The sequence below is a fragment of the Alexandromys fortis genome, unplaced genomic scaffold (assembly GCF_014885135.2).
Source record: "Alexandromys fortis isolate MF-2015 unplaced genomic scaffold, M_Fortis_MF-2015_v1.1 scaffold_79, whole genome shotgun sequence".
Taxonomy (NCBI): domain Eukaryota; kingdom Metazoa; phylum Chordata; class Mammalia; order Rodentia; family Cricetidae; genus Alexandromys; species Alexandromys fortis.
In genome coordinates this window covers 6589216-6614674 of record NW_026067964.1, presented here as the reverse complement: position 1 = coordinate 6614674, position 25459 = coordinate 6589216, and the positions used below count along the sequence as shown (strand labels likewise).

The 25459-nt window shown below is 43.4% G+C and overlaps 1 protein-coding gene across 2 annotated transcripts in view; it reads right to left on the bottom strand.

Annotated features, from left to right (window-relative positions):
• Jmy (junction mediating and regulatory protein, p53 cofactor) overlaps window positions 1–12203 on the bottom strand; it is a 74152-nt gene extending 61949 nt beyond the window's left edge. For both annotated transcript variants that reach the window (XM_050153790.1, XM_050153791.1), the window contains exon 1: window positions 11069–12203. In XM_050153790.1, coding sequence (XP_050009747.1) covers window positions 11069–12061 — 993 coding nt within the window. In that variant the 5' untranslated portion in view covers window positions 12062–12203. The remainder of the gene's footprint in view (window positions 1–11068) is intronic.
• Window positions 12204–25459: the final 13256 nt, after the last annotated feature.

Sequence of the window (25459 nt, the reverse complement as noted above, 5' to 3'; positions counted from 1 at the left end):
CAAACAAAGGGCCTGAGTCCAGCTCCCTGGCATCCATAGAAAAGCCCAGACAAAAACCTTGGACATGATGGCATGCATTTATAATCCCAATGCTGGGGAGACAAAGACAACAGATTTCTGAACTCAAGGGCTAGTCATAACTGAACAGTAAGAGACCCCGTGTCATAAAGTAAGATGGAGAGCAACTGAGGAAGACACCCAACATGGTTCTTTAGCCTCCACAAGCACACACACGAACACATATACATAGACAGAGCACATATATAATAAAAACTAACTACATAAGTAATAAAACTGGGCTGGGCATGGTGGAGCAGCAACTAGAGACTAAATAATAGAACTAAATAGAGACAAGAGGACCACAAGTTTTACAGAGCCAGGAAACCTCCTGACTATATGAGATTCTGTCTCTAAAGCGGCGGTGGGGAAGAGACAGAAATCTTTAATAAATAAATAAATTAATTAAAAAAAAAGAAAGGAGATGCTGAAGCATTCCAGCTATAGGAAGAAACTTTAAAAAAAAAAAGCAACTCATGTGAAAAGGATCCTAATGAAGTAAAGGTGGTAGGAAGCCAATACAATCGTTCTCAACTAGCAGGCATGCCCTACCCTAGAGAGGCATTTGATATTCTCCCACAAAGATAATATTTTTTTGACTGCACAATCCATGACTACACAAGACCGAGGTAAACATGTATAAGCGGTGAAAAAAAAACATTTTCAAGAGCAAGTACTAAAATACTGACCAAAACAGTCAGCACTTAAAAAGTAGAAAAGTAGGAAGAATTAGAACAGATAAGTATAATGTAGTGGTTCCCAACCTTCCTAACACAGTGACTTTTTAATACAGTTCATGTGTGATGACCCAATCATAACATTACTTTGTTGCTATTTCATAACTGTAATTTTGCTGCTTTTATGCAAAATATTGTAAATATCTGATATGTAGGATATTCAACATGTGACCCTCCCCCAAAGGGGTTGAGACTCACGGTTGAGAACCACTGGTATAATGTATAGTAAAGTTTAAGGAGCTCCTTTTGTTTGGTTTTGGATTTTTCAAGACAAGGTTTCTCTGTGTGTAGCCCTGGCTGTCCTGGAACTAGCTCTGTAAACCAGGCTGGCCTCAAGCGCAGAGATCCACATTCCTCTGACTCCCAAGTGCTGAGACTAAAGGTACGTGTCACGACCACCCAGCTAAATTTTTTTTAATTATTGTTTTGAAACAGGGTCTCTCTATGCATTCCTGGCTGTCTGGAGCTTATCATATAGACCAGGCTGGCCTGGAACTCACAGAGATCTACTTGCCTCTGCCTCTCCTAATACTGGAAATTAGATGCATATACTGCCATGCCTGGCTAAGGGGCCACATCTATATTATGTCTAGTACCTAACAAGAGAACTCTTTGAGTATTATCTAGTTGCTTAGTTATTAATGATTAAGATACTAGGTCAAACCTAGGGTCTTACTCATGTAAGCCCATAAACTATTAAATGAATAAATTACTGTATGTAATTTAGGCTTCTAGGTCAGTACTTATAATTTAACAGCTATTCCAATTGTAGCTCTGCAGATGTAATCAGAGTTGTCTGATATGCTTGTGGGTAAAAGGAAGATACAGAGCCAGGCGGTGGTGGCGCACACCTTTAATCCCAGCATTTGGGTGGCAGAGGCAGGCAGATCTCAGTGAGTTTAAGGCTAGCCTCGTCTATCAAGTGAGTTCTAGGACAGCCAGGACCACTACAGAGTCTCAAAAAACTAAAAAGTAAGATACAGAAAAGATGGATAAGATTTATAAGAAATAATAAGAGAATAATGACTGTCAGGCACAGTAGCGCACATCTGTGGTCCCAGCTCCATGGGAGACTGAAGTAGATCCTTTGAGCCCAGGAGTTTGAGGCTAGGGTGGTGGTTAGAATTGGAATGGTCCTCATAGGTTCACATATTTTAATGGTTGGTCATTAGGGAACAGTTCTACTTGACAGGGATTAGGTTGGCCTTTTCAGAGTTGGTGTGGCCTTGTTGGAGGAAGTGTGTCACTGGGGAGTGGGTTTTGAGGTTTATAATAATCAGGCCAGGCGCAGTTTCTCTCTTTCTGATGCCTGTTGATCTGGATTTAGAACTCTCAACTACCTCACCAGCACCATGTCTGCCTGTGTGCCACCATGCTTCCTGCCATGGACTAAACCTCTGAACTGTATGTAAGCAAACCCAATTAAATGTTTTCTTTTCTAAGAGTTGCCGCTGTCATGGTATCTTTCACAGCAACAGGACACAAAGACAGCCAGCCTGAGCAATACAATGAGAATGTATCAAAAACTAAAATTCAAACAATCAAAGGGACACCAAGAGCTTAGCTCAGAAGCAGAGTGCATGCCTAGCAGGACAAAAGCTCTGGGATGTGGGTGGGGAGATTCAAAATCATAACCAACTGTACCAAAAGGACTACCATATCCTGTAAAGTCAACCAAAATAATTAGATACATATGTAGCAGCAGCATGTGTCTTGGGAGTCATGGAGGAGTTTCTGCTGATGCACAGACAAGACCAACCTGCTATTCTTATTTAGAAATTATATCAGTTTGGGAATAATTCATCTTTGTGGAACCAATTTCTATCAATGCAAACATGGCTTTGAATTAGCAACCTGGGTTTTAGTAGAAATAGGTTTAGATTTAACAGCCAGCTCGTGTTAAGTGCCTCAGGGAAAAGTAAATAGTTTTAATTTACTGTGAGCTTCTAGATACTAAGTATAGGGCAGGTACACCTCACAAAGAACCTTGACAGTCTTTTGAGTGTAGGGAGACTGAAATATGATGGAATTCCATGAAAAAGAGTAAACTGAATGGGGCAACTGGAAAGTGGCATCGTTAACTAAGATCTGAAAAGAACAAAGGCATACTTTGATTTTAGATTTCTCCCAGTTCTAATCCATAAACTCTAAGCACGCTGACACTTCAGACAGTTCCTTTATCTAATCGGTGTCAGGCAATTTTCCCTGAGACAAAGAAAACATCCTTAATAAATTAGCTCCAGGTTCCACAAAACTTAACACAGAAAAGAGTCAACTCTGAGGAATTCCAGGAAACCAAGTGAAACAAATTATTTAAAAAAAAAAAAAAAAGCAGCGTTACTATAGACACAATTTCCTTAACAGAATAATGAATATTATTCCCCTGAAACTTTGAAGGTTCAATATTGCCTTTAGAAATTCATATATTTTCTCTTTCAAGCCTTCATTAGCTCTACTCGGTATTATCTATTTATTTAGTTTCCTAGTACCAAAAATATACTTAATATAAATATATGGAAGACTTCTAACTAAAATTAAAGCGAGAAGTGGCCACCTGTCTCCCCACTTCCAGATCTACCAAGAACACTACCCAGTAAAGGAAATAAGCTCAAGCGCAGCTACGCAGCTACGAAGGAGAAAGAAGAGGAAAAGCAGCAGTACAGACTAGGCCGCACTCCCGACTTCTCCTTGGCAGGCTAATAAGTAGTACTAGGAAATGCTTGTTACAAGGGTATTTTTTTCTTCCAAATAGTATGTATTTTTGAAAATTTTTAAAGAGAAATATCCCCATATCTAAATCAGATGTGGTTACTCCTGGCCAGAACAACCAAAGGCAGAGGTTGAATATATTAAGTCGGGCATGGTGGTGTGAGCCTTTAATCCGAACCCTCAGGAGGCAGAAGCAGTAGGATGAGGCCAGCCTAGGTTACATAGTTACAAGTCAGCTAGCACTACAGTGAAACCTGTCTCAAAAAAACAAAAACAAAAAAAAACATATTCCTCCTATAGCTTTATGTTGAGACATGCGCACACACATACGGGGGTGGGGGTTAGAGTTTTATTTGAAGCAGAGTCTCATTTTGTAGCCAAGTCTGGCCTAAAATCCACAGAACCTCCTTCATGCCTTAGCCTCCCAAACTCTGCAATTACAGGTATGACTGCAATTACAGTACCATGACTGACTATAAAAGTAACATTACTCCCCAGCAGTTGCTCCAGAAAGGTGAATGCTTTTATATTTATTTATAAAAGTTAATTACACATTTAAAAAAAAAAAAAAAAAGCCAGGCAGGCATGGTGGAGAATGCCTTTAATCTCAGCTTCTGGAGGCAGAGGCAAGGAGAATCTGTGAGTCTGAGGCCAACCTGGTCTACATAAGGAGCTTTAGGACAGCCAGGACTAAATGATTACAGTATATGTACAAAAATCAAGGTTTTCCAGAAGAATGAAGTTATGTGACGGTTAATCCTGACTGTAAAATTTGTTAGCACTTAGAACTACCACAAAAACAAACCTCTGGCACTTCTGTGAGGGTGCTTCTAGATTAGGTGAACTGGGGTACAAAGACCTACCCTAAATGTGTGTGGTTCTACTCTACGGGTTGAGATCCTAGACGCTTCTGCTTACAGCTGCAGGGGAACAGTGCTACCACCTGTTCCATGCTGCCCGGCTTCACCACCATGATACACAGCAACCTCATACTGTAAGAGAAAACCAATCCTTCCATCCACTCATGCTTTTGACAGGTGGTTTGCTCCAGCACACATCAGAGTCCCAGTACCTCAACATGTCTGGCCTCATGCTAGTTCCGGAAGTGAGATACTGTATGTAACAAAATGCTAGAGAAGCAAAAATCACCAAGAACTACTTATGGTCTCTTGTGTGCAAATGACCTGCCACTTAAAAGCTCATGTGGTGTGTTGAAGGCTTTGTCAGACACCCGAGCACAAAGGATTAATCTACTGATATGTTCATAGTTGAATGGGCTATGAGAAGGTGAAGGCTAACCAAAGGAAGCAGGTCACTGATAGTGTGCCTCTGAAAGGTCTATCTTGTCCATAGCCATCCAAGAGGGGCAACCCAGCTCCATCACTCCCTCTCTGCTTTGAAAGGCTGTTCAGAGTAACAGTTAACCATGAACTTGCCAACAGCTTTCCTCCTTTTAAGTTGTTTATGTCAAGCATCCTTCATGGCAATACAGTAAGTCTTCAACGCCTTCATCTTAATCTTGGAAGTCAATCCTCCTATCAGTAGCAGAGAACTAGGCAGATTCAGAAGAACCACAGATAGCCTTTTACAGAGTAAAGAGCCACAAGAAATTTCTCATTACAAGAAAACAAGCACACAGATATTCAAACAGATGGCCCACTTTTTGTTTTTTGTTGGTAACAGTACTTATAGTCAGCAAAAGGCCAAGTGAATAATAACGGAGAACAGTAACATCAATAAAATTATAGGTAAAGGCTTTAGAAATGAAGGCAAGGGCAGTGGTGGCACATGCCTTTAATCCCAGCATCCAGGAGGCAGAGGCAGGCACATCTCTGAATTCCAGCCCAGCCTAGTTTACAAGAGCTAATTTTCCAGGACAGGCTGGTCTACAAGAGTTAGTTCCAAGATAGCTAGAGCTATTACAGAGAAAAACCTTGTCCCCCCCCCACCAAAAAAAAAGGCAACTATAACCATTATAACCATTCTCCCTTCCAAACACACATAATCACATAACTAAGGAATTTGTACATGTTGGCCCTGCTTTAGCAAGAAGGAATCAAACCCAGATTTGATGTGTAAAATAATCTGACTGGGCGCTATGAAATTTTGAATCCTTTCTAATAGCTTCAAAGCATTTAGATCAATGGTTCTCAACATGTTGGGTGACCCTTAGGAAGGATAAGAACCATTGATTTAGATCAAGAAATTCCAAAGAACCAAGTGTGGTAGTAGGCATAGGGAAAATAGAGGCAGAAACAGCTTGGGCTACTTGAGACTCTTTTCTAATTATTTTATTTTTGTCAAGAAAAGAAAAAGGAAACAAGAAAAAGAAACCAAACAAATAGCACATTATGGCGAAAAAAGCAAAAGGTTGGTAAGACAGGACTGGGTCTGCATCTGAATTTTGTCACTCCGTAACAATTTAATTCTGTCAAACCCAAGAACCCAAGACCATTTTAAGCCTCTTCTTTGGCTTGAGCCTGGCGCTGGTGGCGCAAGCCTTTAATTCCAACACTGTGGAGGCAGAGGCAAGCGGATCTCCATGAGTTTGAGGCCAGCCCAGTCTACAAGAGCTCGTTCTAGGACAGGCTCCAAAGCTACAGAGAAACCCTGTCTGGGAAAAAAAAAAAGTAAACCTCCATTTGGACTGGGGATGTAACTCAATGGTAGAGTACTGCCTAGCATTCAAGCTGGGCTCCACCAGAATACTTAAAGCTTGTTACTTCCATCATACTTATTAGAAGCTACCTATCTTTGTAAATGCCAGGTAGCTGTGATTTCATACAGTCCTCTCATTTAAGAGACTAAATAGCTAAGCATGCCATTAAAAGTGATGAGTCACAATCAAAATCCAGACTGTTCTGACTCCAAACCCTAGTGACATGCTCAGTGTCCTCTTTGAAAGCACTTTCTGCTCTCTATGAATTTAACTTGAAAGTTAGAATTCAGCATATTTATGTAAACAATAATTTCCAAAGTAAGCAGATTTTCAGATCTTAAGTAAGTCTGTCATAATTGAGGTTTGTGAGCTGAAACACCAAAATCAATCATTTGAAAAATAGTTATCATCATACAAGAAACCATTACTTGAAAATCTAGGTCAAAGTTAAGCTTTAAGCTACCTATGAGCACACACAGTAATACAAACCTTAGCTTTGACCAACAACTAAGATCTACTGCAACACTGTTCAAAGAGGCCTTGAAGCACTTGTATTCATATAAAAATTGCCTGCTGTATAAATAATAAATACTATAATAAACTCATATAAAAAATCCAACAAAACTACAAATAATACTGCATTTTATTTAGAATGAGGCTTTAGTATATAATTTTAGAATGTGTATGTCATCTAAAAATACTGTATTATTGTATAACTTGTAAACCCTCATGAACTATAATCTACAGGTGTGAATCTGGACAAAAACCTGCAGTAGAAAACACATGGGAGGGCTTCTTCAGCTCCCCATACCAATCTTCTTTCCTTTGGAGTACTAGGGACTGAACTGAGGCCTCACATACAATAAAGAAGTGGCCTATCTATCTCCCCAGTTCTTTATTTTTTGATAGGAATTCACTTAAATTTACCCAGGCAGGTCTTAAACTTGTGACTCTCCCACCTTGCCCTCCTAAGTGGCTCAGACTACATGCCTGGTAACCCATATTAAACCTTAAGGGTACTGCAAATATTAAACTCCAATTCAAGTGCCACAACCTTACATAGCAAAGCAAATAATTTGCAGTAGTGGTTTTTGTTCTGAATGTTGTTCATGTTTATATTTTTGAGACAGTGTCTCATGTATTCATTTGGCTTCAACTTGCCACACAGTGGATGCCTTGAACTTCTGATCATCCTGCCCCCACCTCCAAAGAACTTAGAGTACAGGTTTGGGTACCAAAGTTCCAGGGCTGGGGATTGAAACCAGAACTTCATGTCAGACAAGCACTTCATAAACCACACTTTCAGTCCCCATTCCTTTTTGGTATTTAAAAGTTTAACAAGTCAGGAGTTGAGACACCCACATTATTTCAGTCATGAGGCTAAGAGAGGAGGATCATAAATCTGAGGATAGTCTGGGCTGCATATGGAGAACATCTAAAATCTAAAAACTAACAATTTTAAGAGAATTTTCGTCTATTTTAAATAATCTTCCCTGAAGAATATACATTTGTCAACTTATAAAACTTGTATTTAGCCAGGTAGTGGTGGCGCATGCTTTTAATCTCAGCACTCAGGAGGCAGAGGCAGGCGGATCATTGTGAGTTCGAGGCCAGCCTGGTCTACAAGAGCTAGTTCCAGGACAGGCTCCAAAGCTACAGAGAAACCCTGTTTTGAAAAACAAACAACAACAACAAAAAATACCACCAAAAAACTTTACATTAAAATGGCATGTCTTATCTACTAATAGAGTGTTTTGAACAGGTGGTTGGAAAAGCAGGAAATTCAACAGAGTCAGGGTCAGTGGCCTTCCTTACTTTTCCACTTGTTTTTTTAAAGGAGATGACTGGAGACTGGCTCAGTAGGAGAAAATTCGCAAGCTTACAAGACCCTGTATTTGAATATCCTGGAGACAAAACCTCCCTTAAGCGATCCCTGATCATCTGAACAAAAACAAGTATGGAGTTTACAGCTAGGAAAGTCATGCTATGGGAATAGGTAACAGACTCAAGAAAATTGAAGAAAAAATATGAAGAACTACATTTTTTTAAGTATTATCTGTTAAACATGTGATTTACCAGACATAGCCAACATAAAAGAGTTTGTTCGGCCATGCAGTGGTGGCTGGCTGAACCTTTAATCTCAGTACTGGGAAGGCAGAGGCAGGTGATCTCTGAGTTCAAGGACAGCCTCGCCTACAAACCAAGTTCCAGGGGATGCTCCAAAGCGAGAGAAACCCTTTCCCGATTGAGAGACAGGAAGATGCCACTAGATTCAGTAGAATAAAATAAACTCAGCAGGACAGAGCGCATACAACGGCTATAAAACAATAAAAAAGGAGTTGGTGCTTGCCAGAGAGGCTGAGGTGAGATTCCCTGCGCCATTCATGGCCAGCCTGGACTAGAGTCCTGTTCCACCAACCAAATGTTAGATCAAGGGATGACATATTACAGCTCTTTGGTAGAACACTGCAAACCACTCCACATACTCCTCTCCCCAAAAGCAAACCACTAATACTGAAAAGAATCTAAGCTGCGCGAGAACACATTAACAACCTAAGTAAGTCACTTCGAAATTCTTTTTTTTTTTTCCTGGTTTTTTCAAGACAGGGTTTCTCTGGATAGCTTTGGAGTCTGTCTTGGAACTTGCTCTGTAGACCAGGCTGGCCTTGAACTCACAGAGATCCACCCACTTGGGATTAAAGTGTTGGGTGCTGGGATTAAAGGTGTGCCCCACCTCCACCCGGCTAGAAATCTTAATACACTTCCATCACATCCATTGCAGACGTCACTAACTAGTCTCTACACTTAATCTGCCAGTATCGGAAAATGTGTTCTTTTACGAAAACTTGGCCCTCAAAATTGAATTCTAAAAAGCTAAAAGCTCATTTTTGACCCACTGGAATTTTGAAAACAAAGATAGCTACTTTTTTAGTATCATTTAAAGTTGAAATCAGACATCTCTAAATTAAGGGATTAAAAAGCTTCTAGTAGCCGGGCGATGATGGCGCACACCTTTAATCCCAGCACTAGGGAGGCAGAGGCAGGCAGATCTCTGGGAGTCTGAGACCAGCCTGGTCTACAAGAGCTAGCTCCAGGACAGGCTCCAAAGCCACAGAGAACCCCTGTCTCAAAAAACCAAAAAAAAAAAAAAAAAAGCTTCTAGTTTGATAAACAGTAGCTATTTGTAATTTTCTGAGAAACTAGCATACACACACACACACAACTAATAAAAAATTTCAGAAGCCCTATATATAAGAAACATAGGGCCAGGCTGTGGTGGTGCACACCTTTGATCCCAGCACTCGGGAGGCAGAGACAGGTGAATCTCTGTGAGTTCGAGGCCAGCCTGGTCTATAAGACCAGGACAGGCTCCAAAGCTAGAGAAACGCTGCTGGGGGAGGGGGGATGAAATATACGTTAATTTAAACACTAGAAAAAATATCATCACATTAGCTCTGTCCAAAACATATCAAGGTAGAAGTCTCCAGGAGTGAGATAATGAAAGGGAAATGAAAACAGATCCCTTGAACTCGAGGATCAGATCACTGTGGGTGATGTTTACCATACATACAGTAAACCAAAGGGAAGGAGTGAAGAACCTGAAGAATCTTTTTTTTCCTTCCAAGACAAGGTGTCACTAAGTGGTTCTGGTTGTCCTGGAACTCACTATTCAAACCAGGCTGGCGTCAAACTCACAAAGATCCACCTGCCCCGGTCTCCCAGAGTGAATCCCAAGTGCTGGGGTTGAAGGCTTGGACCTAGTAGTGAACTCTTGAAAAAGGAAGTTTTAAATGTACTGTGTGTGGTATACAGAAGAAATAATTGTTTCCTAAATACCCAAGTCTAGCAAAGAGAAAAACCTAATATTCTATGAAGAAACCCAGAATGTCCCAGCTTCCTGACTTAACAGCAGAGGCGCGTGCGCGCCTGTGTGTGTGTAATACATGTATAATACACACAGACAAATGACACCATGAAATGTGTGTGTATAATACATGTAAAATACACACATAGACAAATGACACCATGAAAAGCAGTTTTTTCCATCCCAAATCCAACTACGATATAAAATAACATTAAAATAGTAAATTGCTTTGATATACAATAATACTGAAATAGTAAAATGCTAACTACATATACCGTCCATTGGAAGAAGCTCTTAAATTACTCTTTCAGTAAGTTTCAAAAGAAGCCGGTAAGGAGGCCTGACTTTGTAAACACACTGCAGAGCTCCCTATGTATGGTCGTCCTGGCATCTCCCTCTTTGTTTCCTGTTATTTAAGGAGTATGGAAAAGTTTACACACTACATACAAAAAACATGAGCATTCCTGCCTATGACCTTCCTCCTCCATAAAACAGGAGTGAAACTTGAGCCATCTGTAAAGACTTGATAGTCTAAAAATTTGTTATCAATTGTCATTTGGTTCTTTCTCATTTGGACAAGTCAACACTTGAATTTAGGGCTGGGGTGAAGCTCAGTGGTACACCTTCTGCAGTGGTACACTTTACTGAAAGGTAAAATTCCATACCTGCCTGTGTTGCCAGAGCACACAAGGGAAACAAAACATAGAGATCATGTTTGTTCCTTTAAAACAACTATTTTGAGTTATTTGAATAGTTGAAGTGTGGGTAAGTTATTGTCGTTTAGTTCAAGTTTTACAGAACATCTATTTTCATAAACGCTTTTATCTATTTAGTAAACTACCTATATTTAGTAAACTTTTAGGAGGAAAAGAAATAAAAACGGGGTCAAGAAAGCCTAAAGACTTCCTAAACATCCTTCGCTGAGATAATTAAAGAGAACCGGCTCAGAAACCCCTCCTGTTCTGCCTTCACACACTGGCGCACAGCCCAAACCGAGGCTCCAGCCCTTAGGGCGGGCGGCCGCTCGCACTGGACTCTCACCTCCTGGATGCGCTTCCTCGCCCGCTGAAGCACCTCTTCGTAGCCCTTCTGCCGCAGCTCGCTGAGGCTTTCGTAATACTCCTCGGGGTCGTCGGTCTCGGTGAAGAGCACCTGGGACAGGATCTTCCAGCCGCACGTGTCCAGGCCGTGGCCCAGGTAGACCTGGAGCTGGTAACACAGAGCGTCGATCTCCTGCTCGGTCATCTCGGGGGCGCCCCCGAACAGCACCGTCCACATGCCTGATGGCTCTTCGGGGAACACCGGCAAACACGGCTCCAGCTGTGAGTTCACCGAGCACAGCTGCTGGTGCACGGCCCGCAGATCCTGGAAGGAGAAGAGCCCGGCCCAACTGCACTCTTCAGCCGGTGACTCCAGCTCCGCGGCGGACGGCGGCCGCTCCGCGTCGGGGTGCGGCGGTGGCGCCTCATCCTCCCTCACCATTTCCAGCACCTCGATCTCCTCGGAGACCGCCCCGCAGGCACTCATCACCCGCACCGACGACACCGGGGGCGCCGGCGAGGCTGGCGTGGCAGCAGCGGCCGCATCCCGGGATTCCAAGCCTCTGCGAAGCGGGCTGGCCTTGGTCCGCGCGGGACTACGGAGGGGACTCTCCGGTCCTTTGCCGGCCGGACCCCGGAGAGGATTCCCCCTCGGGCTGCGCGCGCTGCGCGGAGAGCCACCCTCGGCCCAGGCCGGGCTCTTCCGCGGCCCGGGGCTCCGGAGTGCCGTGGCAGAGGCAGCGGCCTCGGGTCGGCCCCGGGTCGCCGGGCTGCCGGGCCCGCGACTCCCATCTGGCGCAGGAGTCCCCGCCTGTTCCCGGGAACCGCTCCTCTGCCTCTGGGCCGTCCGGTTGTGGCAGGTTATGGCAAACTTGCCTTCGATCTCGTTCCAGGCCACAATGAACACGAACTTGTGCTTCTCGCGCTCGTCGAATACATGGGGCCGCACGGCCACCCAGTCGGACTCGAGCGTCTCCTCCAGCGCGAACGACATGGTAGCTCCAGTGACCGGCCGAGGAGGGCCGCCCGGCCGAGTCTCCGCGGTGGCCGCGCCCCCAGCTCACCCTTGCCGGGCGCCTTCAGCCATCTTAGCGCTCCGGCCGCTCTCCCACCGCCTCCTTTGTGGCGCGACTCTCCGAAGAGACAATACGCGGCCCGGAGCAGGTAGTTCACATAGTCACGTGCGGCCGGATCTGTTTACAAGCCGCTCGCTGCGGCAGTGCGGGGCCCAGGGCCGCCGGGCCGGCCTGCGTGAGGCCGCGGGAGCTGCGTGATGTGATGCGCCGAGGCGCGCGTCCGCGCTCGCCGGGGCCGATCGCCCCGCCGCCGCTCTGCCTCCCGCCGACCGCGCCGAGCCAGCCGGAACCAGAGAGCCGACTCCTAAACTCTGCGTCTCAGCATCGCCACAATGTTGCCATTCGGCTGTGACGTCGGCGGCTCCACGAGGGACGTAAACACGGGCACGTGCAGCACGCTGCTGACGCGGCGGTGGCGGCGGCGCGCGGCGGGCCCGCGCGGCGGCGCCCCACCCCTCCGCGTCCCCTAGCAGCGCCTGCGCGCGGCCGCGCGCCTGGCCCGAGTCCCGCTTCCTCCTTCCCGGCTGGGAGCTTCCTTGCAAACCGGTTGTTTTCCTGGGAGGCACAGGTGAGCTTGGACCCTGGGCATGAGGAGCAAAGGCAGAGACTTTCCAGGGACACTCACGTGACATTGGCTTCCCTTAGCCCAAGGAATCTGGATGGACACCTGTGTTCAGAAAGTACCCAGTAAACAGGACGGGAACTCCGCCTGTCAAGGCTAAACCAAACAGTTCGCTTCTCCCCCTCGCACCATTAAGATAAAATTTTAGACCAGTATCGGAAGACAACCCAGTGGGACACTAGAACAACAGGAAAATTCAGTCTAAGAGTATGAACGTTCATCTCAATATATCCGTCTTTTATTGCTTCAACTTTCATAATTTGTGTACTGTTCTGAGAACTTCTTTGAGCAGACACTGGGATAAAGACGTCTTGAAGTTGTTTTCAGTTATCCGAGTTCCCTCAGAGCGCAAACAACAGAAAGTTTTATGAGTCCGACCTGGCAGCACTGACCACAATCCCTACACTTGTCGAGTAGCTTCAACAGCAGTTGGGAATTCAAGGCCACCCTAGGTTAAAAAAGGTCTTACTTCATAAAAACCTAATTATTGATATGAAACTATGATAAAACATTCCTAACCTACTAGGTTTATAATCCTGTTTGTATTGTTGGTGTTATCTTAATTCCTGTCAATGGTCAAGTCATCTGCATAATGGGAATTAACTTTAGGCCACATTTCTTAAACTTGTGTGAAACCACTGGAGCTGGGCTGTGGTGGCACACTCAAGAGGCAGAGGCAGGAGAATCTCTGTAAATCAAGGCTGCCTGGTCTACAGACCGAGTTCCAGGACAGGCTCCAAAGCTTGAAACAGAGAGAAACAATAATAATAATAATAATAATAATAATAATAATAATAATAATAATAATAAATAAAACCATCTGGATTACCCTCACTTTGTCATCTACAATCAGCTTTGTATTTTCCTGACATCTAAATTAATAGTCAGAAGTTTTAGCCCCCGGTCACTTGGCTGAACATTCTAGACCTTACACATTTGCTTTGAAACTCATACCTCCAACCAAATTTAAAAGTAAAGAAGCATTAAAAAAAAGTTGAAAATGACTTCAGCCCGGAACAGTTTTTTGTATGAAACTGTGTATTTTCAACACGTGTATGTGCATTTTCAAAACATACCTTTGAAAGAGGGTTAGGTGTGATGGCCTATTCCCTTAATTCCAGAACTCTGGAGAAGAAGACAGAGCTCTGAGAGTTCAAAGGCAATCTGGTCTACAGAGACAGCTCCAGGCTAGCTAAATGCTGCCTGGGGTGAAAGAAAAAAAAAAAAAAGGTCTGGGATATAACTCAATGCTAGTGTGCTTAGGAAGCATGCATGAAGTCATGAAGTCTTCAGTCCAATCTCCAGCGACATAAAAAATAAATAAATCAATGCTGAAGAAAAGAAAACCTGCTGCAAATTAGTCTCCAGTGATGCAAATGATAATGTACTATAGGAAATTGTTCATTTTGATAGAAAGACAACTGCTAAATTTTCTTCTGATACAGTTACTGACAGGATCACCAACTCTCTTTGTTCAGAACATTTTATATATAAGTATGAATCTGGAGAATACAAGCTAAGTATGTTTAGAAGAAACCTCTGCCAGGCTCTGTGGCTCATACCTATAATCCCATTATTTGGGAGGCTGGCACAGGAGGATTACCTCCTGTAGCCAGCCTGAGCTACAGAGTTAGATCCTGTCTTATACAAAACAAAACATTTTATGTATACTTATTAACTGTGATATTTATCTACTGCTATAAAATTGCATCCTATCACAAACGAGCAAGGGGAAAAAAATGGGTTCATGGCTGCAGAGGTTTTGAGTATTTTCTCCTAACACTCTGGCCATTGTGCTTTTTCCAAAGAGAAGTCTCAATGTTTCATGTTACCTCTATCTTAATCATTGTTCTCCTAGAAATGAAAAGAGACAGACCAAATTCCCATGGCAGGTTACTATAGGACGCTAGAGTTCTTTATTTAGGTCTGTATCTGATTGTCAAGTGTGTAAATCACTCCCTGGGAATAAGCAAAGCACAGAAAAAGCACATACACCATACCAACTTTGAAAAGGCTTTGAAAACTGTTGAGGATTGTTTGGTGATCTGAGAAATACTTTAACACTTCAGGCCTTTTAATAGAAATTTGAGAGATTTAATTGTGACTTTAAGAAGCAGGGCATTTCCGCACACGGTCTGTTCATCCTTAGAGTGCCATGCGGTGTGGGTATGAAAGGAATGGCTAACTTTAACTTTGCACATGAGAAAACAGAATCTCTGGATAGCTGGGGTTAGACCCAAGGGTGGGGGAGTGAATGACAAGTTCAGGAAGTGGGCTCTAAATCCACGGCCAGCCCTGCTGGATTTTCCCAGAAACAGACTCCAAAACGAAGCAAGGAATATAAAGCTTAGGAGAACGGTGGCGGTGTGTGTGTGTGTGTGTGTGTGTGTGTGTGTGTGTGTGTGTGTAAGTAACACATAAAAGACAAGAGCCGGAGGGTGAAGTTGATGAACTCCAGACAAAGATTCTATCTTTCAACTCTGGTGGAAATGGTTAAGCCTTGAGAGGAGATGACAACTTGAAGTTGACTCAGAAGACCCTAACTGCTGGGTGTTGTCGGTTTGCCATGTCTTACAGCTGGGGTCAACCTTTGCTGGTGCTTGGTTCATTTTGAGTCAGAGTCACACTGTTTAAACTGGGACTGGTCTTGAACTCACGCACCTCCTACCTCAACCTTCTGAGATTATGGATGCTTACCACCATATATTTATCCAGTAGCTGTGAGGAAATGGGTCTTCCATTTACTTATTTACCTAGTTATTTATTATTGAGATGGGGTAGCCCTGTATAGTCTCACTGTGAACTCACCATGTAGACCAGGCTAATCACAAACTCACAGAGATCTACCCGCCTCTGCCTCCCAAGTGCTGGGATTAAAAGGATTTAATTCACACATCTTTGTATCTATTATAGTACAGTTTGCCCTGTGAGCCACGTGGCTCCATCTCCTAAAAGCATTTGGGGAGCTGCTCTTCCAGGGATGTGGTGAGCCTCTTTTTTTTTTTTTAGAAGAAACATAAAAGAGAATGGTCAGGACGATTCACAGAATCTGTGACTTCAATGGCTTTCGTGGCCATGTCTAACTTACTCTCTCCTGCATTCTGCAATCCAGAGCCCCCGTTCCCCTGTTGACATCAGCCGCTCACCTGGTACGATGTCCCAAATCCTTATTTTTGGGAGGTCTAAATCCTGGTAATTTTATTCCTATATCATCACCATATATGTTATAATTAAGCTGGCATGGTGGCATATGCCTGCAGTCTTAGCACTTGGCAGGTGGATCAGGAGTTTCAGGTCACCCTCAACTACATAGTAAATTTGAGACCAGTCTAAGCTACATGAGACCCTATTTCACAAAACAAATCCAAAGCAAAAAACAAACAAACAAACAAAAAACCTACCAGGGCTCAAGGCTCCCCCCCCCCCCCGTGCCCTGTGCATCTCCATATGTATTCCTACCTGCACCCATCAATCTCTTGCCTCCTGCTGCTCATGGTCAATGAGATCTTAGGAGATACTGATTCTTTTTTGGTTTGTTTCATTTTTTTTTTTTTTGAGACAGGGTTTCTCTGTAGCTTTTAACTTGTGCCCATTCTCATGTCCTTGCACCTAACTTCTTGTCTCTAATATTCTAATTTTCTCTTTCCAAGCTCCTGATCACTCATCACTGTCTATTAATCTCTACACAGTTTGACTCTGTGTTTCTCCTTTCACACTGTGGACCAACAGCTGGATGTGCTTCCCTGCCTGCTGGGAAGGCATCTTTCACACAGTTACTCATCCCTTCATTCATGATCATCCCTTGATTTACTTCAAGAGTTTGATGTAAACAGCATCTAATTCACCTACTTAAGATACCCTAATGCACTCAGATTGTACCAGTTCTGAGCAAATTCTCCAGCAGATGGATATGGGACTACCACATGGTCCAGTGGCCACATGTTCCACTGACGTCCATGTTGGAGAATATGTAGTCATGGGCAATAGCAATGACGCCATGATTCCATCTTCTCTCTCCTTTCTCTTACCTCCCTCAATTTGATTTTCATTAGTTTTATTTTGAAAGAAGAACTAGCTATGATTTCCAAGATGACCTTGAGCCTGCCATCCTTCTGCCTTAGCCTCTGCACAACACTTGGCACCGTTTATGTCTTAAAAACCTGAAAACAACACAGCAGAGCATTCCTCTCCCTAGCACACCATCTCAACTCACCAGCAGCGAACACTTCAGAAATGCAACTATCGTCTCATGAATATTCAGTCTGCGTGTATGTATGTGCCCCTTTTGTGCCTGGTACCCAAGGAGGCCCGAAAAGGGAAGAGGTTCCCCTGGAATGAGAGTTATAAATGGTTATAAGTTGCCATGTGAATGTTAGTAGCCAAACTCTAGCCTCTTGAAGAGAAGCAATTACTCAACAATTGAGCCACCTATTTTGGCCAACCAGGGACTATCATCTTTTGTCAGGAATGTTGATGTTCTTACCATTATGAATTTGGTTCTTGGCTGGGTGGGGTAGTGCACACCTTTAGTCCCAGCCCTTGGGTGGCAAAGGCAAGCAGATCTCTGTGAGTTTGAGGCTGTCTTGGTCTACATAATTAGTTCCATATTAGCCAAGTCTATAAAATGTGACCTTGTCCCAAGTGAAATAAAAAGAATGGGGTATTTGTGGCTATCAGCCAGAAGGTAAATAATCAGTCCCCCAAATCTACCTTCCTCCCTGTTTTCTGGGACCATTTCTAGTATCATCTCTGCCAGCTGGCTCTCTGGGAAGCAAGCCACAAGAGAGTGAAGAAGATAAGCATTTATAGATGAATATCTATGAAAGAAAAAGGACACTGGGTTGAGCAGAGAAGTCAACAACCTGTACCCAGACCTCAAGGCAAGAAGTCAAAGCAGGGGGCAGGCCTGTAGCAATGATTGTTAAGAGAACAGGCAAGCTGGATGAAAATGATCCACCACTCAGTAGTCTCAGGGACCACCCCAAGAAGAATGTGACCTTGGCAGCCTTTGTCACAGTTTACCAAGGGGCCAAGGCCACTCAAGAAGGGTTTGCTAACTGGGCAGTGATGGCACATGCCTTTAATTACAGCAATTCCAGCACTCGGGAGGCAGAGGCAGGTGGATCTCTATGAGCTCAAGGTCAGCCTGTCCTACCAGTGAGTTCCAGGACAGCCAGAGCTACACAGAAACTGTTGGACTCTAGCGTCCAAACACCAAGGAGGAGTCGCCCCCAGAGACCACCTCCCACACCACAGCCGATGCAAAAGCATGAGGATTTTATTAATTCTGTCATGACAGGGTCCCTCGGCATTCGGGAAGCTGAGAGACCTCGAATAACTGGTACAGTCTACTTTTAAAGGGGCCACAGAAGTAAGGGGATTGTTCTTTGACTATTCTGATTGGCTTATTTGAAAGGGCTATTACCAATAATTGGCTGGAGAGCTGTTTCCAGATCAGATGAGGTAAGAGGTCATTTTGACCCCATTTCCCATGGGACCGAACCAAAACATACGTATATGGGTAATTGTTCAGGAACTGAGTATGTGCTTGTGTAGCTGTTAGGGCCTTGGTTCCCAGGGGAGGAGGGGAAGCACTATGGCACAGAGGCTGAGAGGATTCAGAATTGTCAGAAATGGCTTCAGAACTGTCTTAAAATCTTACAAAACCCTGTCTGGAAAAACAAAACAAAGAGAAAAAAAAGTGTCTGAGCTCAGCTAAAAGCTGAGACAAGCTGGTTTTTAGTGGTGGCCATCTGTAATCCAGGAGGCTGAGGGAAAAAAATCTCAAGTTTGAGGTTATCTGAGCAAAATAGCAAAATTCTGTATCAAAAAAAAAAAAAAGGAAGGAAGGAAGGAAAAAAGGAAGGGAAAGAAACAGAGAAGGGAAAGAGGAAGGAAGAAAGGAAAGAAAGAAGGAAGGAAAAAAGGAAGGAAGGAAGGGAGGGAGGGAGGAAGGAAGGAAGGAAGGAAGGAGAGAAGGAAGGAAGGAAGACAAAACTCAGATCTAAGCAAGGCTTTGCCATTCCTATGAGCTTTGACACTCCTATAGGGCTGAAACATTGGCTCTTGACACTGCCATGGGGCTGAAATAATAGTTCTTTTTTTTTTTTTTTTTTTTTTTTGATTTTTCGAGACAGGGTTTCTCCTTGGCTTTTGGTTCCTGTCCTGGAACTAGCTCTTGTAGACCAGGCCGGCCTCGAACTCACAGAGATCTGCTTGTCTCTGCCTCCTGAGTGCTGGGACTAAAGGCGTGCGCCACCACCGCCCGGCTGTGGCCAACTCACACGTCAACAACACACACCCACTCAAGAATTAACATACTCAGGGATTCCTCTGTGCTCCCCATAGGAGACACTGGAATGACAGAAAAATCGCCCTCAGGGAACTGACTGGAACTGAGGAGAAATTTAGATTGTGTCTTACTGTTTCTGACATCTATTTCTCCAAAGCCAAGGTTCACCCCATGAAGAGCGTATCTTTTCAGGCTGCCACATTCAACCCTTCAGGAAGACAGAGTCTGTGCCCTGAAGATCAGGATCTCAGCCAAGCCTGGGAGTGGGAGAGAGAGCTTCCAATGTCAGAGAGGTTCCCTGAGCCACGCCTGCAGCCATTAAGCTGTGTAGAGAGAAACGTCTGAGATGACGCAAGCCATGACAACAATGGACAGTCTGGGATGACACAAGCCATGCCTTTAGGGAGATCAGCAGTATGGAGAATTGGAAGGCAGAAAAGTGACGTCCAAAAAAGCCTGTGAACACCATATGTAATCAGACTGTTTCTTTAAAGCTTAAAAAGCATTTGACAAAATACAACATCCCTTTATGATAAAGGTCTTGGAGAGAGTAGGAATACAAGGAACAAACCTAAACATATTAAAGGCAATATACATCAAGCCAACAGGCAACATCAAACTAAATGGAGAGAAACTCCCAGAGATTCCACTGAAATCAGGAACAAGACAAGGTTGTCCACTCTCTCCATATCTATTCAATATAGCTCTTGAGGTCCTAGCTAGAGCAATAAGACACCAAAGAGAGATCAAGGGGATACAAATTGGAAAAGAAGAAGTCAAACTCTCACTGTTTGCTGATGATATGATAGTTTACATAAGTGATCTCCAAAATTCTACAAAGGAACTTCTACAACTCATAAACACTTCCAGCAATGTAACAGGATACAAGATTAACTCAAAAAAATGAGTAGCCCTCCTATACACAGATGATAAAAGGGCTGGGGAAGAAATCAGAGAATCAACACCCTTCACAATAGCCACAAATAGTATAAAGTATCTCGGAGTAACGCTAACCAAACAAGTAGAAGACTTTTATGAGGAAAGAAATTGAAGAAGACACCAGAAAGTAGAAAGAACTTTCATGCTCTTGGGTAGGCAGAATTAATGTAGTAAAAAATGGCAATCCTACTGAAAGTAATCTACAGATTCAAAGCAATGCCCATTCAAAATCCCAGCAAAATTCTTCAAAGACCTCGAAAGAATGGTACTCAAATACATTTGGAGAAGCAAAAAACTCAGGATAGCCAAAACAATTCTGTACTATAAAAGAACCTCTGGAGGCATCACAATCCCTGACTTCAAACTCTACTACAGAGCTACAGTACTGAAAACAGCCTGGTATTGGCATAAGAACAGAAAGGAGGAGCAATGGAATCAAATAGAAGACCCAGATATCAATCCAAACATCTTTGAACACCTGATCTTTTGATAAAGAAGCAAAAAATATCAAATGGAAAAAAGAAAGCATATTTAACAAGTGATACTGGCAAAACTGGATATCAACATGTAGAAGAATGAAAAGAGACCCATTTCTATTGCCATGCACAAAATTCAAGTCCAAATGGATCAAAGACCTCAACATAAAGACAGCCACACTGAACCTTATAGAAAAGAAAGTGGGAAGTACACTTGAATTCATTGGCACAGGGAACCACTTCCTAACTAGAACCCCAGCAGCATAGACAATGAGAGAAACAATTAACAAATGGGACCTCCTGAAACTGAAAAGCTTCTATAAAGCAAAGGACGAGGTTAACAAGACAAAACGATAGCCCACAGAATGGGAAAAGGTCTTCACTAACCCCACATCAGACAGAGGTCTGGTATCCAAAATATACAAAGAACTCAAGAAATTGAACACCAAAAGATCACATAATTCAATGAAAAAAATGGAGTACAGACCTAAACCGAGAATTCTCAACAGAGGAATCTAAAATGTCTGAAAGACACTTAAGGAAATGTTCAACATCCTTAGTCATCAGAGAAATGCAAATCAAAACAACTCTAAGATTCCATCTTACACCTATAAGAATGGCCAAGATAAAAAACACTGATGACATCTTATGCTGGAGAGGTTGTGGGGAAAAGGGAACACTTTTGCATTGCTGGTGGGAATGCAAGCTGGTACAATCCCTTTGGATGTCAGTGTGGCGATTTCTCAGAAAATTAGGAAACAACCTTCCTCAAGGCCCAGCAATACCACTTTTGGGTATATATCCAAAGGACACTCAATCGTGCCACAAGGACATGTGCTCAACTATGTTCATAACAGCATTGTTTGTCATAGTCAGAACCTGGAAACAACCTAAATGTCCCTCGATAGAAGAATGGATGAGAAAAATGTGGTACATTTATACAATGGAGTACTACACAGCAGAAAAAATAACGACATCTTGAATTTTGCAGGAAAATGGATGGAACTAGAAAACATTATTTTGAGTGAGGTAACCCAGACACAGAAAGACAATTATCACATTACTCACTCATAGGTGGTTTTTAAACATAAAGCAAAGAAAGCCAGCCTACAAAACCACAATCCCAGAGAACTTAGACAAAAATGAGGACACTAAGAGAGACTTACCTAGATATAATCTACATAGAAAGTAGAAAGCAGAAAAAGACAGATCTCCTGAGTAAATTGGGAGCATGGGGAGCTTGGGGTAGGATTGAAGCGGGAGGGGAGAGACAGGGAGGGGAGCAGAGAAAAAGGTAGAGCTCAATAAATATCAATAAAAAAAACAAAATAAAATTTAAAAAATCTATTATTGCAAATAACAATGTGTTTTATAAATATATATTTAAAACTACAGGCAAACCAAAACAAAATTGTATTTATTTTTAAAGATATATAAATAGGGATATTTGGGTTTTGGGTTTTTTGTTTGTTTGAGACAAGGTCTCTCTACTGTCCTAGAAGTCCTTAGGTAGACCAGGCCAGCTTCAAACTCACAGAGAGCCACCTACCTCTGCCTCCTAAGCCCTGGAAATTAAAGCCACGTTCCCCCACACCTGGCCCAAGATTTGTATCATTTAAAATTATATGTATGTATGTGTGTGTGTGTGGGGGGGTATTCACTCATATGTGTGCAGGTGCCTGCAGAGCCCAGCAAAGGGAATTGGATCCCCTGGAGCTAGAGTTATAGGAACTTGTAAGCCTACTGAGTTGGTTGCTGAGAGCTGAATTCTTTTTTTTTTTTTTTTTTTTTTTTTTTTTTTTTTTTTTTTTTTGAGACAGGGTTTTTCTGTAGCTTTGGAGCCTGTCCTGGAACTAGCTCTTGTAGACCAGGCTGGCCTCGAACTCACAGAGATCCACCTGTCTCTTCCTTCCAAGTGCTAGGATTAAAGGCATGTGCCACCGCGGCACTCTTATCATCCTTGAAAGGTCGTCATTTTCTAGTTATGTGGCACAGATCTTTAATCCCAGCACTGAGGGGGCAGGGACAGGTTAGACAGAGTTTGGGACAGCCAGAGCCACACAATGAAACCCTCTCTCATAAGGAAGAAAAAGAAAGAGCACACCCTCTACCATTTTTAACTCTGGGCCATCTCTCTAGCCCCTAAACTGTAAATTTTGTTTTATTTATTTAAGTAATTTATTTTATGTGTGTAAGTGCTTTGTCTGCATGTATATGTGTCTATGTGCCACGTGTGAACTTACCATGGGGGGTACTGGGAACTCAAACTACAACAAAAGCAAATGCTCTTAACATCCCTCTAGCCTCCCCAAAACAAGAATCTGCCCCCACCTCCCCAGAGTAGGACATGTAGATTGCTGTCACCCTTGTAGCTAAGATTTGAGCACATGCTTAATTATGCCTGTTTTCCTTCTTCGAGTCCTGTCTAGGGGAGCCTTTGAAACTCAGACATTTAATCGCTGTTATTTAAAAATCCTCTAGGCAACAGACATCAGGTGGGATTAGATGTGCAAGGGATTCAAAAGGAAAGCATCTCCAAGGGGAGGAAGGACCCTGAAGAGGGAACACGAAGGCCAAGCTATCCACCTGACTGCTGGGAAGGGAAGGGCATAGGGGTATATTATCTGTATTTTAATAAATAAAACTTGCTTGAAGACCAGAGGCAGGAGGATCTCTGTGAATTCAAGGCCCTTCTGGTCTACAAAAGATCAATGTAGAAATAAATCCAGGTGGTGGTGGCTCACAGAGACCATCTGACTCTGTCTCCCAAATCCTGGGGTTAAAGGTGTGTCACCATTACCTGACCGCTAGTGGCTTTAGCTTTGCCTTTGGTCTTCAGGCAAGATTTATTAATTAAAATACAAATAATATACCACTGTAGAAGGGAAGATTTGAAGTCTCATCAAGCTTCCTAGAGTAGAATGTGGCTACTTTGGGGCAAAGCTGTTATTCCTTGGAAACTACAGCTCCCAGACTCCTCCTGGAGTACGAACACCTTGGCGCGCTGGTCGCGCCCAGGTGAGGGTCATTCCTCCCAGATAACCTTGCGCCCCCCGTTAAAAGCGAGCGTCCACGAGGTTTTGCTCTCTTGGCCCCCTCTCTCTCACCCCCCACCCTTGTGTGTCTGCACATCCCATCCCTTCTTGTGTTCCCCTCTCCCCATTAAAGTGCACCCACGTGGGAGCCGCGTGTCCCGTCTCTTCCTTTTGCGTCTCGTCTATCCTGTGTTTGTCCACACACCCACGCCGCCGCCGTTTTTAAAGGAATAATAAAAGCAAGCATGGGGGTCTTCCATGCCCCGTTAGAGGCCACTGTCTGAGACTTTCTGTGTCTCGCAGGAGCAGGCCTGCCTAGTCCCTTGCCTTATTCACTGTCTGGGAGCCTGGGGGAAGGGTGGCAGATCCTAAAGCAGCTGCCTGGGCATCTGTTGCTTATGTTCAGCAGTCCAAGGCCCATTCTCATGGCTGCCATGAACACCATCTGCGCTTTGAAAGGCTTTCTACTACTGATTCATTGATTGCTGCCACATCGAGGACGCAACTGTGAGCGTGATCCCGGCATGTGCAACCTAGTCATCAACTCCAGTCTGATGGCTTAGCGCGACATAGTTCCCGAAATTAGAATCAGCACATTTGCAAACTATCCCAAGGCTAACTGCCAGGATATAAGTTTATTGTTCATTGTTCCATTCGCAATAATTTTTTTTTGATTCTAAGGTAACTACACAATAGATTTTGGGCTTTTCTTAATTGCATAGAATCTACTGTACTAATTCTCCTGATGTAGTAAACCCAGGTACTTTAAAGTCTAGGTATGGCACAATAATTACATTTTAAGTGATTTACTTATTTTTGTTTTATGTATATTGGTGTTTGGCCTGCATGTATGTCGATGTGAGGTGTTGGCTCCTCCGGACTGGGGTTACAGTTGTGAGCTGCCATGTGGGTACAAAGGTACAATTGTACCTGAGTACAATTCTCTGGAAGTACAATTCTCTCTGGAAAAGCAACAGATACTCTTAATCGCTGAGCCATCTCTCCAACCCCCTAGTAACTGTATTCCTGGGGGGTTGTGTGACTGAGGGAACTCATAGATATCCACCTTCTTCTGCTGCCCAACTTGCTGTATTTAAAATATGTGCCACTGTGCTCAGCCTTGGTTGGTTTTGAATTGTTTTGCTTTGTTTTGTTTTGTGACAGGGTTTCTCTGTAGCTTTGGACCCTGTCCTGGAACTAGCTCTTGTAGACCAGGCTGACCTTGAACTCACAGAGATGCACCTGCTTCTGCCTCCCAAGTGCTGGTTTTGAATTTTTAAAAACTCTCCTTGTCTAGCTGAGATTAATTCTCACTGTATGAAAGAAGTCAAGAGAAAGCTCCCTCTAACCTCCCCTAAAGATAACCCATTGCATGAAGTTTAACCCTTCATGGTGTTGCACTTGCCTGTGGGGGTTTCTTTCTGGAAACTGCTGGGTACATTCAGCAGTTCTGGAAAAGTCTGCCCATTCTGCAGTCTGTGCGTATTACAAGTTTCTCACTTGTCTAAGCTCCTTTTTTTTTTTTTTTTTTTTTTTTTGATGATTCTTTTTCTCTGCAAATCTGTTGTGCTACCCTCTACGAGCTCTTTTCTCTGATTCTTTCACGGCAATACAAACTTCCCAGCCCTGTACTTGCTACTACCTGGCTTGATTTGTTTGTGTGTGTGTGTGTGTGTATACATTTCACATATGTATACACATGTGTGTGAAGGCCTCAATCACTGGCGTAGTGGTAGTAGTATAGACAGGGTTTCACTGTGATACCCCTGGTTGGCTTCGAACTCACTGTGTGGACCAGGCTGGCCTTGAACTAACATAGTTCTGCCTGCCTATGCCTCTAACGGGCAGCTCTCCCCCTTATCTCTGAAGCAAAGAGTAATGTTCACATACTGTTTTAATGCATTGAGAAGCAATTCTGGAAACAGAGCGGCTCTGTCTCCTCAGATCCAAAC